The sequence below is a fragment of the Sciurus carolinensis genome, chromosome X (genome assembly GCF_902686445.1).
Source record: "Sciurus carolinensis chromosome X, mSciCar1.2, whole genome shotgun sequence".
NCBI lineage: Eukaryota > Metazoa > Chordata > Mammalia > Rodentia > Sciuridae > Sciurus > Sciurus carolinensis.
Window position 1 is genome coordinate 43,118,398 of NC_062232.1, and position 13,206 is coordinate 43,131,603.

At 37.1% G+C, this 13,206-nt stretch overlaps 1 protein-coding gene across 1 annotated transcript; it reads left to right on the plus strand.

Moving 5' to 3' along the window:
- Window positions 1-1,727: 1,727 nt before the first annotated feature.
- On the plus strand, window positions 1,728-2,252 carry LOC124971456 (ras-related C3 botulinum toxin substrate 1-like; the record flags this gene model as incomplete). The annotated part of the gene is made up of 1 exon (XM_047535224.1): window positions 1,728-2,252. A coding segment is annotated over one exon (525 nt), but the record flags the coding sequence as incomplete, so codon positions are not given.
- Between the last annotated feature and the right edge of the window lie 10,954 nt (window positions 2,253-13,206).

Below are 13,206 nucleotides of genomic sequence, written 5' to 3' on the forward strand. Positions count from 1 at the left end.
TCTTCCATGTTCTTGGATAGGAAGAATTAATATTGTCAAAATGGCCATACTACCAAAAGTGCTATACGGATTCAATGCAATTCCAATTAAAATCCCAATGATGTACCTTACAGAAATAGAGCAAGCAGTTATGAAATTCATCTGGAAAAATAAAAAACCCAGAATAGCTAAAGCAATCCTTGGCAGAAAGAGTGAAGCAGGGGGTATCGCAATACCAGATCTTCAACTCTACTACAAAGCAATAGTAACAAAAATGCCATGGTATTGGTACCAAAATAGAAAGGTGGATCAATGGTACAGAATAGAGGACATGGACACAAACCCAAATAAATACAATTTTCTCATAGTAGACAAAGGGACCAAAAATATGCAATGGAGAAAAGATAGCCTCTTCAACAAATGTTGCTGGGAGAATTGGAAATCCATATGCAACAGAATGAAACTAAAACCATATCTCTCACCATGCACGAAACTAAACTCAAAATGGATTAAGGATCTCAGAATCAGACCAGAGACCTTGCATCTTATAGAAGAAAAAGTAGATCTAGAGCTTCAACATGTCAGCCTAGGACCAGACTTCCTCAACAGGACTCCCATAGCACAAGAAATAAATGCAAGAATCAATAACTGGGATAGATTCAAACTAAAAAGCTTTCTCTCAGCAAAGGAAACTATCAGCAATGCTGATAAAGAAAGAGCCTACAGAGTGGGAGAAAATCTTTGCCAATCATACTTCAGATAGAGCGCTAATCTCCAGAATCTATAAAGAACTCAAAAAACTCTACACCAAGAATGCAAATAATCCAATCGACAAATGGGCTAAGGAAATGAATAGACATTTCACAGAAGAAGATCTACAAGCAATCAATAAACATATGGAAAAATGTTCAACATCTCTAGTAATAAGAGAAATTCAAATCAAAACCACCCTAAGATTCCATTTCACCCCAATTAGAATGGCGATTATCAAGAATACAAGCAACAACAGGTGTTGGCGAGGATGTGGGGAAAAAGGTACACTCATACATTGCTGGTGGGGCTGCAAATTAGTGCAGCCACTCTGGAAAGCAGTGTGGAGACTCCTTAGAAAACTTGGAATGGAACCACAATTTGACCCAGCTATCCCACTCCTTGGCCTATACCCAGAGGAATTAAAATCAGCACATTACAGAGATACAGTCACATCAATGTTCATAGCTGCTCAGTTCACAATAGCCAGATTGTGGAACCAACCTAGATGTCCTTCAATTGATGAATGGATAAAGAAACTGTGGTATATATATACAATGGAATATTACTCAGCCATAAAGAATGATAAAATTATGGCCTTTGCAGGCAAATGGATGAAACTGGAGAATATCATGCTAAGTGAGATAACCCAATCTCAAAAAACCAAAGGCCGAATGATATCGCTAATAAGTGGATGATGACACATAATGGGGGGTGGGAAGGGTTAGTGTTGGGGTTGGAGTTGGGTTTAGGGAGGGGGGCAGGAATGGAGGAAGGAAGGACTGTATACATGGAGGGGAGGGGTGGGAGGGGAGGGGGGGAAGGCAAAAAATGGCAGAATGAATCAAACAACATTACCCTATGTGAATTTATGATTACACAAATGGTATGCCTTTACGCCATGTACAGACAAACAACATGTATCCCATTTGTTTACAATAAAAATAAATAAATAAATAAATAAATAAATAAAAATAAATTAAAATAAAAAAAAAAACCTACTGATCAGTTATACAACGAATGCATTTCCTGGAGAGTATATCCCTACTGTTTTTGACAACTACTCTGCCAATGTTATGGTAGTTGGGAAACCAGTGAATCTGGGCTTATGGGATACAGCTGGACAAGAAGATTATGACAGATTGCGCCCCCTCTCCTATCCACAAACAGATGTTTTCTTAATTTGTTTTTCCCTTGTGAGTCCTGCATCATTTGAAAATGTCCGTGCAAAGTGGTATCCGGAAGTACGACACCACTATCCCAACGCTCCTATCATCCTAGTGGGAACAAAACTTGATCTTAGGGATGATAAAGACACAATTGAGAAACTGAAGGAGAAGAAGCTGACTCCCATCACCTATCCGCAAGGGTTAGCCATGGCTAAGGAGATTGGTGCTGTAAAATACCTGGAGTACTCAGCACTCACACAGCGAGGTCTCAAGACAGTGCTTGATGAAGCTATCCGAGCAGTTCTCTCTCCACCTCCTGTCAAGAAGAGGAAGAGAAAATGCCTGCTGCTGTAAATGTCCAAGTCCCTCATTCTCGGTCCTGCCCCTTGGAACCTTTGTATGCTTTGCTCAAAAATGGTGGAGCCTTCACACTCAATGCCAAGTTTTTGTTACAGATTAATTTTTCCATAAAACCATTTTGAACCAAAAAAAAAGACCAAGGTGGTACAGATATCAGGAAATGCCAGTATAGCAAATATTTTCACATCTTGAGGGACACAGAACACTAAGCTCTATTAACTTTAACTGAGAAAAAACTGGAAACCAAGGTCCTGCCTGTCATTCATGCTTCAGATGATGCCATAAAAATAAAAAGGAACACTAATTTATCAAGAAAATACATTCATGATAGCACATTGCTACTTATCAAATATTTTTCAGTATAAATGATTTTACTATTAATTTTCTTGATGTCTTTGTTTCTTCTCTGATTAATAAACTACTGGATGCTCTTTGTAGGAAATCACAAAATACAGAAGAATAGAACAAGAGTCATCATCCACAATTTCACACTTGAGGTAAACAATTGGTTGCCCCTCTATCCAGTCCCTTTTATAACTCATTCATCTCTTAAGTTATATACATATATTAAAACATCATACTGTACACCATAAACATATTCCATTGTCATTTATCAATTTAAATTTTAAAAAGAAAGAAAAATAAATATAGTAAAATTCATTAGCAATCTTGAGGAAACATATGGTCAGGGAGATTATTCTTCATACAGGGTTAATAGTCTTCATATGAACAACCACAAAAAACCTCCACAAAATGAAAAAAATTTAAAGCACTCTGAAAATGAAAAGATAAATAAGTAAAATTTAAGATACAAAATTAGCCACAAAATAGTTCAAATTACATTAGAATATTTTTAAATATTCTAGTAATTTTAAATGAAAAATAAAAACAGATAAAACATTAGTGAACACTTAAGTGTTTTATTTAAAAACAGGGAATGTTCATAGATATAATTCATAAGGATGTGATGAAATGAAACTTTTTTAAAAATCACCCATTGCTGAGATACTGCAATCTGCTCCTCAGCCGTGTGCGGGAGCCAGCAGATCTGGGTCTCATGGCTAAGAGTGACGTGGTCAATTGAATCCAAACAGAGGAGCAGGAGGACTCTGGCATCTAGCATCAGCTGCAGTAGTGTCCCGAGTAGCCGCAGAATTCGAGAAGCCTCTGGCAGTCTCTCTGCCAAGACTAGGTCCCGGCCCCCACCCTCCCTGCAACATCAGTGTTGTCTGGGGGTAAACAGTCAAGTAAAATCACACTGGGTAATCAGCGTGGATGTGATCCCTGTGAATGGTTTGCTCTCATGAACAAGTGATGAGAAAGTTGATCGATTTGTTGTGGCAGCCCCAGTCCTACTGCACGGACATAGAATGTTTTCAGGAATTACTAGGACCCTCTGGTGACAATGGCAGTATTACTATGATCTTGATGTCCTGGATGGTTTTTGCAGTGATCCTGCTCTTGTTGAGACCTCCTAATCTAAGAGAATTAGTTAAGAAAACCAACCAGTCCTCATAATGGACAGGATCCACCAGCTGCTCCTGTGGACTATTTTTGTGATATGGGAAGTGAAAATAATTAACACCTTGCAAAACCAGATGAACTAAGATGACCAGAGTACTCCTAACCCTATTAGTATAAGCCCCCAAACCCCCGCCTTCTTAGAGCCACACCTTGGCAATATGGCGTACATCCTGCTTCTCTTCCAGGATATAAGTTTCCCACCGGCTCGGCCCTGCATCCAATCGCTCTCTATCACCCTGCCTCAACCCCTGCTTCGATGCCCCAGCAACAAGGTTTGCCCAATCACCTACCGCCCCATCCCACAGCTTAGCCTATGAGATCTCTCTCCACTCTATAAAAGCGTGCACATTCTCTGAATAAAGCGGAACTTCTCCGGTGGACTGGCAGTTGGTGTCGCCTCGTTCTTTCAATTAGAACTGTTTTTCCTTTTACATCTGCAATATTGGATGGTACAGTTTTCAGGAGCTTCTAGAAATTTCACGTGCAAACTTATTTTTGCTTCCTGTGTTATCACCAGGAAACATTTGAGTAAATGACTATATTTAGAAAGTTACATGGGGCTTTTTTGGTTGCCCTAAACATTACACGCACTCTGTAACTGTGATCGTGATTTTTGGATGATTTGTCACGTGATTGGAGGAAATTTTAGTTTTCTGCATTTAAATATTTTAAGTAGTTTTAATAAGATTTTATGGTTTTTTACTTCATAAGGTATTTATAGAATTATTTAGGATTATCTGGGATTATATGAAAGAAAATGAGAACCACATGGTATTTACATTTACTTCCATAGTTTATGAGTAGGTGGCAGTTTTTTCTAGTTCTTGGGACTGTGACAACTCTTGGAATATTTACAAATTATAGCTGAAATCTATATAATTTATTGCAGATGATTTATGTGGCTAGAATGGGAGAAGGAAAAGTGAAATTTTTTAATAATTTTGTACTCATTAAAATTGTCTAATGTTAAGAATCTTTGTTTTTTTACGGTGCTAGGCATTGAACCCAGGGCCTAGTACATGCTAGGCAAGTGCTCTACCCATGAGCTATCGCCCCAACCTGAGAATACTATAAATAAACATGACTAATCAATACAGTAGATGATTTAGAGTCCAATATATGATATTTACAAGCCACTATACCCTAGCCTTACAAGATTCATTAAAGGAGGGGGGAAAGTTCATTCTTTCTGCCTTTGACAGAAATAATCTATCTAGTAATAACTTAAGCTATAATTTATTTTTTAAATGAGTGCCTGTCAGGAAGCCTCTCTTCTATTTGGACACTTCCCTGTTAAAGTGAAAATTTCTCACATATATATTGGGGCTTACTAGCTTACTAACATTTGAATGCCTATTTACACTTTTTTATTTGAAGGAAATTTTGAGACTTTTATTATCCTTCCAAATTCAAAAAAATTTAATGGAGTCTTGGTTTATTCCAAGGAAAAAGGAGGAAAATGAGAAACAATCGAGAATATTTTTCTCACTCCTTACCTCATTCCAATTTGGTAATGGGATGGACTGGGGTGGAAAGGAACATTGATATAAGTTAATTTTGAAATGCATACAAATGTAAAAGGTTACATTATTTTTGCTCAGTTTGGCAAAAAAGTAAATACAAATGGCATTTAAAAATATCAGCACAACCCACATGGTTATGGAATGTTTTCCCTTAACAAGTGATTACATATGATTTATGGGGCTAGAAGATATTTTTTATCAATATAAGAATTTTCACCCCCTAGGTCAGTCTAGGTTTTCACTATACAGATCTGAGAAACTATTTGTGTGAACTAAATAAACTTCTCTATATTATTATATTGTTTAATAGTCTCTGATATGATTCTGTGACACCCATAGGGTGTTTCTGCCTTTATTATGATTATGTTGTAGGGCATCAACATTGTAAAGGCATCATTTCATTATATAATCCAATATTGACTTCTTGCATTTCTCCTTGTGCATCTTAGTTTTGTGCTCAACTTCATGAAATACTAACAAACTGTTAATTACTTATACTTACATAGGTTAAGTATAAATCATCCATTGATGAGTTTTTGTTATAATGTTCCATGTTTTATAATTTGTCAACAAGTAACGTAAAACACTCTTAAAATACAAAGAATATTTTAACTATGTTTGCCAATAATTTGTAATAATACAGAAACATTTATTCTATAGTGTATATAATTACATAAACATGGGTCCATTCAAGAAGGATATAGCAGAGCTGGAGTTGTAGCTCAGTGGTAGAGCACTTGCCTAGCATATGTGAGGCACTGGATTCAATCCTCAGCACCACATAAAAATAAATAAATAAAATAAAGGTATTGTGTCCACCTGCAGTTTTTAAAAAATTTTAAAAGATATCGCAGTCTTCCAGATATTTTCAACTCAAGTATGCTCTCTTAATGTTTGCAAGTTACATTGCTAACCACAGATTGAAAAATAGTAAAGTATTTCACAAAACATTTTCAAGGATTAATAAGTACTGCTATAGAAGTATATGCAAAGTACCTAAGAATGCAACTTGATTCTCCTCCTGGGGTTTTCCATGTCCTTAGACATAAAGATCATCTTTGACATGGGTCTCTTGGTCTCCCACAACATGTATAATTACCAGTGAAATCTAAGTTATATCTATGAATAAAACAGCATTTGTTTTACAAGTGGAAAGTGTCACTTGGATAGACAAGAGCTTAAAGACAAAAGGGCTAGCAGATGCCTGTGATCTCTTGTTCACTTTGTCTTCACATGGAGACTGCTTGGACTGGAGAATATTTGAATATAATTTGTTGCTCTGCTGTAGCAAAGGGATCTCCAAATCCATGCCTCCCATTTTATGAGCAAATTATTACCTGTTGGGTAATAAGCAATTTGACCTCAAACACCAGTCTAAGCTTAGGTGACACCATTCACAGTAATCTGAAGCCAGGTGCTCAGAATATGTAGACTTTGTCCCCCAACTCTCATTCCCCTAGATCCAGTAGAAATAGGTTTATTCATAAAATCCCCTACCTGGAAGATGGGAAACTTTGGTCATGTGGGATATGGAGCCCTCCCACAGATGGAGGAGCTGCTGTCACTTCAAGCAGAACAGCCTGGAGCCAAGTATAAGGAAATTCTTATGTCTCTACATTATCTTGCATATTTTTTCCTGCTTCCTGTGTGTCACCAGTAAAACTTCCTCTCATCTAAACCAATAATATTCATTTGAAATCATCTAGTTAGCAGGGGTTATTGCCTATAAGAATGGTGGGATAAAGTTGAAGATTGGCCTTCTCTTGAAGCTACAATGGAGCCATTCAGGAACAATCAAGCCAAAGTCTTCAGGACACTCAACCTTCCAGCCAACTGATGGAACAAATTTGACCATTTACTGATTAGTTTCTCACAGCAAGTCTAAAACCAGAATTCACTCCGTGTTATTCTTTGAGCACTCCTGAGTGCACTATACTAAAATCTGGTGCGAAGAGGAGAAAAAGAAAGTAAAATTTGGCAATAATACTATCCTTGCTGAGAAAGAACATAAAAAGATAAAAGATAAACTAAATAAAAGATTTAGATTATGACTGCTGTCACTCTAAAAATTTTTTTGAAGAATTACAATCCTATTTAAGCTGCTTGTTAGGGGGAAGACGGACATGGAGAAACCTTCCTTTTACCAATCAAGTTGTTTCCTAAGAAGAAGTCAATTTGGATGGAATATAGAGGAGTGAATGCAATAGAATATCCTAATTTACTTTCAAAGAGCTATGTCCTCATCAGGACCTCCTTCCTGTCCTCATCTATATACTATTTCCCACACTAAACCATAAGTTATATAAAAGAAAGGAGAATTGAAATGATGTATATAATTTACATTAACAAAAGTTGTGCTGGGGCTTTAGCTCAATGGTAGAGCACTTGCCTAGTGTGCAAGAGACCCTTGGTTTGATCCCCAGAACAGTCAAAAATATATTAATGAAAATTCATATTCCACTGGTCTCTTTAAAATAACTATAGTAATGTAGGAATTCCTTGCCTAGAAAAATAAAAGTTGCAAAACAACCATTATTGTTCATTGCAGCAACTGCTTGAAAGCACCATCAATTCCTCAACTAACATGTAAAATGACATTTTTCAATTCCAAGACTCTGAATCTCTTGTCTGAAAATCCATGTTTTGATCATAGAAAGACATACATTGCATATTCTTAATCATACATTGAAGGTAAAAAAAAAAGTTAATTTCATAGAATGAGAGGGTATAATAGAGGTCACAAGAAGCTGCACGAGGAAAGGGAAAGAGAATACAGATAGGATGGACAATGGGTACAAAAATACAGTAAGAAAGGAGGAATAAATTCTACCGTTCCATATCACAATAGGGTGACTACCCAGTTAACAATTATCTGTATTAATCAAGATAAGAAGCACTTCGAATGTTTCCAACACAAAGAAATAATAAACAATTGAGGTGAAGGAAATGCTAATTTTCTGGATTTGATCATTACACATTGTATACATGGATGGAACTCTCACACTATACCCCATAAATAAGGAATTATTATATGCCAATTAAAAAGTAAATAAAATTCTTGATTTGCTGTGTCCATTAATCCTAAGTTATAAATCAAGTTTCCTTCCTTTTCTTAACCAATTTGTCCTCCAAACTTCAAAGTTCCTATTTGTATGGTGTCAGAATCAGAATAAATGTCATTAAAGTCTTTTATGTCTGAAATGCCAGTGATATTGTGCAGGTAGTGTAATCCTGTTCAACTTTATCTAATAAGATCAACTTTGTCTTATGAATAAGTTATTTGGCTGGTATATTTGGAGTATAGTATATGATGAGTATAGTCACTACTGCTATACATCATGTGACAACAGACTGAGCCTAGATCCTATGGCAAATATCTATGAATATTTCTGAACCACACACTGACTAAAAGACAAGAAATGGTCAAGGAAATCTTTTACCAATCCACAGATTTAAATATATAATAAAGCACCCCCCAAAAAGTCAAGAAAATACATCTGAATATATTTGTTCTCTAAAAGTAGACAGAGTCATTGCAAGCATGACAAATACAACAGAAGCAGAGAAGGAAATAATTGATCAAAGCATGTACAAAAAACAGGGATTAAGGGCTGGGAGCACAGTTCAGTAGTAGAATGCTTGTGTCATATGCTCAAGGCACTGGGTTTGATCCCCAGCACCTAAAAAATGAAATTTTTAGAATCTTTAATATGATTATTACAGTGGTTCTTTCTTTTTTAAAATTTTCTAGTTATAGATTAACACGATACCTTTATTTATTTTATGTGGTGCTGAAGATCAAACCCAGTGCCCCATATGTGCTAGGCAAGCACTCTACCACCGAGATACAACACCAGCCCTAGAGTGGTTCCTTCTGAGGAACATCCATTCCTATGGGTAACTTAGGGATGTCAATACTCATAGTTCCTGGAAGAGAAAGAAAACAAGAATGACAAGCAAGCCCATTTAGTTCTCATGATAAGTTCTTTGCTGAGGCAGGAAAATCCAGTCCACACTGTACTGCCTGACAGTGTGCATGCCCCTTGCTGCACATGCCTGTTATTGTGCATGTGTTTTGCTGTCCACAGCACTGTGCCAGCGAAAATTGTGTCTTAATTTATTTCTACAGTCTTCATTCTTTCTCTCTGACTAAGACTCAGCTGGTAGTCCCACAGAGCAGTCCTTCCATGAATTTAAGTGTGAGTGTGAGGAGGTGACCTTGGACTTTGAGCAGGTTAAGCAGCACACTATGTGACTTCTGAGTTGCAAGGCCCTAGAGGTTATTGTTCTCCTCACAGGAAGCACCACTGCCATAGGACTTAGAAATTGTGAAGGAGATGTGACAAGGGAGGAAGGTGGTCCGTGGAAGGGACAGTTTTTTCTGTGAGATGGGACAAGTGTCAGAGGTGCTGTTGAAGGTATCTGAATCCTGAAGGTGACTGCATGATCACGGTACAGAGTCCTGAGTCCTCAGTGGGAACTGGAGCAGTGTACAGGACAGATAGTGAGGAAATATCTGGAAAATGGGTATTCTGTGGAGTTATGACTGTTTCCTAGTGAGTGGCCACCCATGCTCTGTATCAAAATTTCTTACCTCTGCCTTGGACAGTATAGAAACAGCTCTGGAGGATATCATAATGAATAAGGGAGAGACATTGTATGCAATGCAATAAATTTTATTATAGGGGAAAATGGGGCTAGTTAATGGAAATGTGTATTGTGAGCAAGCTATGCCATTACATAGACAGGACAGGTTTGTGTCTTTCCACAATGTCAGAATTGGTTGAATAACCACAAACTCACAAACTCCATCACTTTCATTGACTTTACTCCAATGGCTATTCCTGGTTTCATTTGGTATTCGTCACCATGGCAACTGCAAATTATTTTATTCCATTCTAGTCTTAATTACTAATATCTGTAACATTCAAATCACACAACACACTTCACATAATGACATCTAGGTTACAGAAAGGCTAAGAAAGTGTTAACGTAAAAACAGGATCTTAAAGAGGCGGTACAATGATACAAATGCAAAGTCACTGCAGGTGGTCAGAAAAGGAGTTAACAAACAGACACAGGAGCACAACTGTCAAAGGGAGGGCACAAGCAACATTTTGAAGTGTGCAACCATCATCCTGGATAACCATGCTGAGCTGAATCCTGGGGGCAGACAAAGGTTTATCACTATGGTGATCCTTCTGAACAAGACTCTTGAAAAGTGATTGGGTGATAGGTCAGTGTGCTGTGCCACAGTTTAAGGTACCCCTCCTTTAATAGGTCTTAGGTGAGTGGGTTACATCTGGAGTGATTGATAAGTTCATGTGTCTGATGTTTCTGATATGATTTAATTTACCCATGTGTCCGTATGCTCCTCATTTAATTTGATAAGTTCACAGGTAGTAATTTTTATTGGTGTGAATAAATTACTTAATGCATTATAGTTGTGCTGGGTAGATGGTGGTTCTTTACTTGTACAAACAAGACACAGAGTCATTGTATATTGGCATGTGTACTTAAAATCAAGTAACTCAAGGCAAACTGTTATGTTACAAAATTGAATAATTCAGGACAAGAAGGGTGTAAGGCACAGTCTGCTCTCTAAAGTGTGACAAAAGCATTAGTCACTTCTGTTTCACTTCTCTAAAAGTATTTTCCTAAGTGTCTCGATGATGGGGAATCTAGTTGCAAATCTCATTTGAAATGACTTGTCTTCTGCCATGTGTCTTGACAAAATATCTCTGCCACCATGGCCAAAATAAATGACTTTTGTAAGCACTTGGGAAGCATATATAATTATACTTACTTTGGGATTTATTTCCAAAGTATTTCCAGAATTTTTTAAAAATTACAGGTTAAAATTTGACCATGGAAGTGCTCTTATATAACTATCTTTTTCAATGCACTATCCAAATCACAACATTCTGCTTTCAGTGTGAAATATGAATGATCATGTGAGAGCAAGATCTAAATCTAGAAGAAGAGATGAAGAAAGATCTCAGCTGGTTGAGTCTATGGTTGTGAGTGCTTTAATATTTAATATTTTATGCTAACAAATTTATTTTGAAAAAAAATTGAATAGCCGAGATAGACTGATGTTTTTCCATGCTGATAACAAGTGGCAGTGAGTCTCATGGAGGAAGGACTGACCCAGCTGGAATATATTCTGCTGTGTCTGAATGGACGTTCTTACATTCCTGAGATATGCCTGATGACTTCCTCCTTAGGTATACTAACACAGATGACACACATCCTAATGACCATAGATAAAATACCTTCTGAAATAATTGCAATTAACTCCTGTGAGAATGACCTCACTGTGGGAAGAGTAGCTTTAGTAACTTCTTTAAGAATAAGCAGGGGTTGGGGTTGTAGCTCAGTAGTAGAGCACTTTCCTACCTTTTCCTGTGTGTGAAGTACTTGGTTCAATCCTCAGCACCACAAAAAATAAATACAAGAGAGGTATTGTGTGCATCTACAACTAAAAAAATTTTTTAAAGATTAAGTATATGGAATCATGTTGAAAAAATGACGTTATATTTCATTGGGATTAGATATATTTATGTGGTCTGTATTGTAATTATATGTGTGAACAACAAACTTTTCATTTGCACACATGCACATACATACTTCTATTATCCCAGCAGTCCAGTGATGAACAACCTCAACAAGAGGAACCACCAACTGAAAGTCAATATGATACAACTGGTTAAGAGAGAGAAGACGACTCTTTCTTGACTGCCATGAATGGAGCTGCACTTCTCCACCATGCACTTCTGTGATCATGTTCTGCCCCAATTGGGCCAGAGCAATGGAGTTGGCAGACCATGGACTGAGACCTCTGAAAACATGATCCCCAAATAAACTTCTCCTCCCCTAAGCTGTTCTTGTCCTATATTTTGGCAACAGTAATGAAAAACTGACTAACACAGAAATTGATACCAAGAAGTGGGATCATGGCTGTGACTAACCTGACCATGTGCTTCAGAAGTCATTGAAAATGGTTTCTGGGAGACATTTGAAAAAGTTTAGAGATGCAGGATGGGCTTAGCATGTTGTAAGAGAACATGCTGGAGAGAACTTAATTGGAAATTGGACCCTAGGCCATATGTGTTACATTCTGACAAATAAATTGTCTACATTTTGCCCATTTGAGACTTTCAGTGAGGCTGCATTAAAGGTGATATACAAATTAGTCTGACAGAGAAGATTTCAAAGCAACACAGTATTCAGGAGATGGCATGAATACTCCTGGCAATTTTTATCCAGATGTACTGTGAGAACTCTAAACAGAAAGCAGAGATGAAAAACTTGCAGTTTGATCAGAAAAGTTCATATAAAACTGGGCCAACCCTTTATTATTGGTTATACTTTTTACATATTCTGAGCTCATAAACTTTTGCCATTATGTGTGTTATAATATTTTCTGTCTACGTGGAATGCCTTTTCAGTTCTTAATGGTACCTTTTAATGAAAAAAAAGCTTTAAAATCATCCAATTTAAAGTATTTTTTATGATTTCTGATTTTTTGTCCTGTTTAGAAAATATGTTTTAAATTCAAAAGCCATAAAAAAAAAACTGGGGTCAAGAAAGTTGTACTCACTGAAAATATTGCTGCATCTAAAGAGATGCTGAGTACTTTGCACAGAAAGACTAGGAAAGATGACTTGGGGGTATCTCAGGAATTTTCAAGATCACACCAATTGCAGGCTCAAGTGCCTAGAAGGGAAAATTCCTTTGTAAAAAGATCCTGTGGGTAACTTTTTTGCACAAGGGAGCTTAGGAAGTTGTTTAACCATGCTCAGCTACCCAAGCACTCAGAAGTTAGTGAAGCCATGATTCCATGAAGCTTGACTACTGGGTGAGCTGGTATCAGATGTCAGCATCACCCCTGTGGTGCT